The sequence below is a fragment of the Egretta garzetta genome, unplaced genomic scaffold (genome assembly GCF_000687185.1).
Source record: "Egretta garzetta isolate BGI_Z169 unplaced genomic scaffold, ASM68718v1 scaffold798, whole genome shotgun sequence".
Taxonomy (NCBI): Eukaryota; Metazoa; Chordata; class Aves; order Pelecaniformes; family Ardeidae; genus Egretta; species Egretta garzetta.
In genome coordinates, this window is record NW_009260419.1 from 3,276 (window position 1) to 4,398 (window position 1,123).

Genomic DNA, 1,123 nt, shown 5'->3' on the forward strand with positions numbered 1-1,123 from the left:
GGCGGAGACGGGCGCTCCCCGGCCCTCCTGGCTGCCTCACAGCTGCTGCCCACCCAAATGCAGGTCCTGGGCAGGTGGCCACCAGGCAGCGCAGCCAAGGGACAGGAGGAGTGCGCAGCAGACCCCGCTCCGCGCCCCGCAGGCCCTGCCCAGCCCCGCGGCCCTCCCCACCTTGTTCTCCTCCAAGAATTTGAGCTTGATGGCCACATCAGCACGCAGCTTTTCGTACTTGTCCTTGTGGCTCTGGAACTGGTTCTGGGCTGCGTCCAGCCGGCACAGGGTGCTGGCATCCCGAGGGCCCATGCTCAGCTCCTCCAGGTCTGTGCGGTACGCATCATACTCCAGCCTGCGCAGGGATGGCCGGCGTCAGAGCGACACTGCAGCCCCGCAGCTGCCCCCCAGGGGCGCCCAACACCCATCAGGAGCCCAGCCCCGGCCCACGCCGCCGTTCTACCTGGCTGTCTCGTACTGCTTGACCGTCATGAGCGTGTCCTCCATGGTCTTGTTCACCAGCGTGTTGATGCTGGAGACAAAGAAGTTGACAGCTCCCAGTAGTGTCTCTCCATTCTTGCAAAGCAGTTTCTGCGTCTCCGCGTTGTAACCAAACTCCTCCTGGGAGAGGAAGAGGAGTCAGGGTCCACACTGCACCGGCAAGGCCCCCTCTCTCCTCCCATGCACCCAGATCCTGGCCCAGGGTGCCCCAAGGGGGTGCTGGCACGGGGCCCTTCACGCTCTCCCCTGCCCCACGGCCTTTGCTGAGCACCGTTATCCCCAGCTGCCTCCTGCTCCTCCTCACACACCGGTGGGGCAGAGCCGCCCCCAGCTGCGCTGCAGAGCCCGAGGCCGGTGGGGGTCTCTCAGTCTGCTCCTGAAGGGCTGCAGTGCAGGCCGAGGCTTGGTGCGCACCGCCTCCTCCGCGGGCATACCTGCAGCTCAGGAGACTTCTGGCTGAGGTCCGCAAAGGCATCGCCCAGGGCGTGCTGCGTCTGCACCAGGCTGTAGAAGTGGTTGGTGAAAGCCCGCGCCAGCTGCAGCACACACTCGTACTTGCGCTTTGTCTCCCGGAGCAGCTCAATCTGCGTCTCCAGCTCCAGGTCCACGGTGCGGGAGCCCCGGCCGAACC

General features: G+C 66.0%; 1 protein-coding gene across 2 annotated transcripts in view; it reads right to left on the reverse strand.

The window, feature by feature from the left end:
• ARFIP2 (ADP ribosylation factor interacting protein 2) overlaps positions 1-1,123 on the reverse strand; it is a 6,417-nt gene that overhangs the window by 1,954 nt on the left and 3,340 nt on the right. For both annotated transcript variants that reach the window (XM_035899244.1, XM_035899243.1), the window contains 3 exons: positions 927-1,123; positions 455-612; positions 172-346 (listed from right to left, as the gene is read on the reverse strand). In XM_035899244.1, the coding sequence (XP_035755137.1) occupies positions 172-346; positions 455-612; positions 927-1,123 (530 nt within the window). The remainder of the gene's footprint in view (positions 1-171; positions 347-454; positions 613-926) is intronic.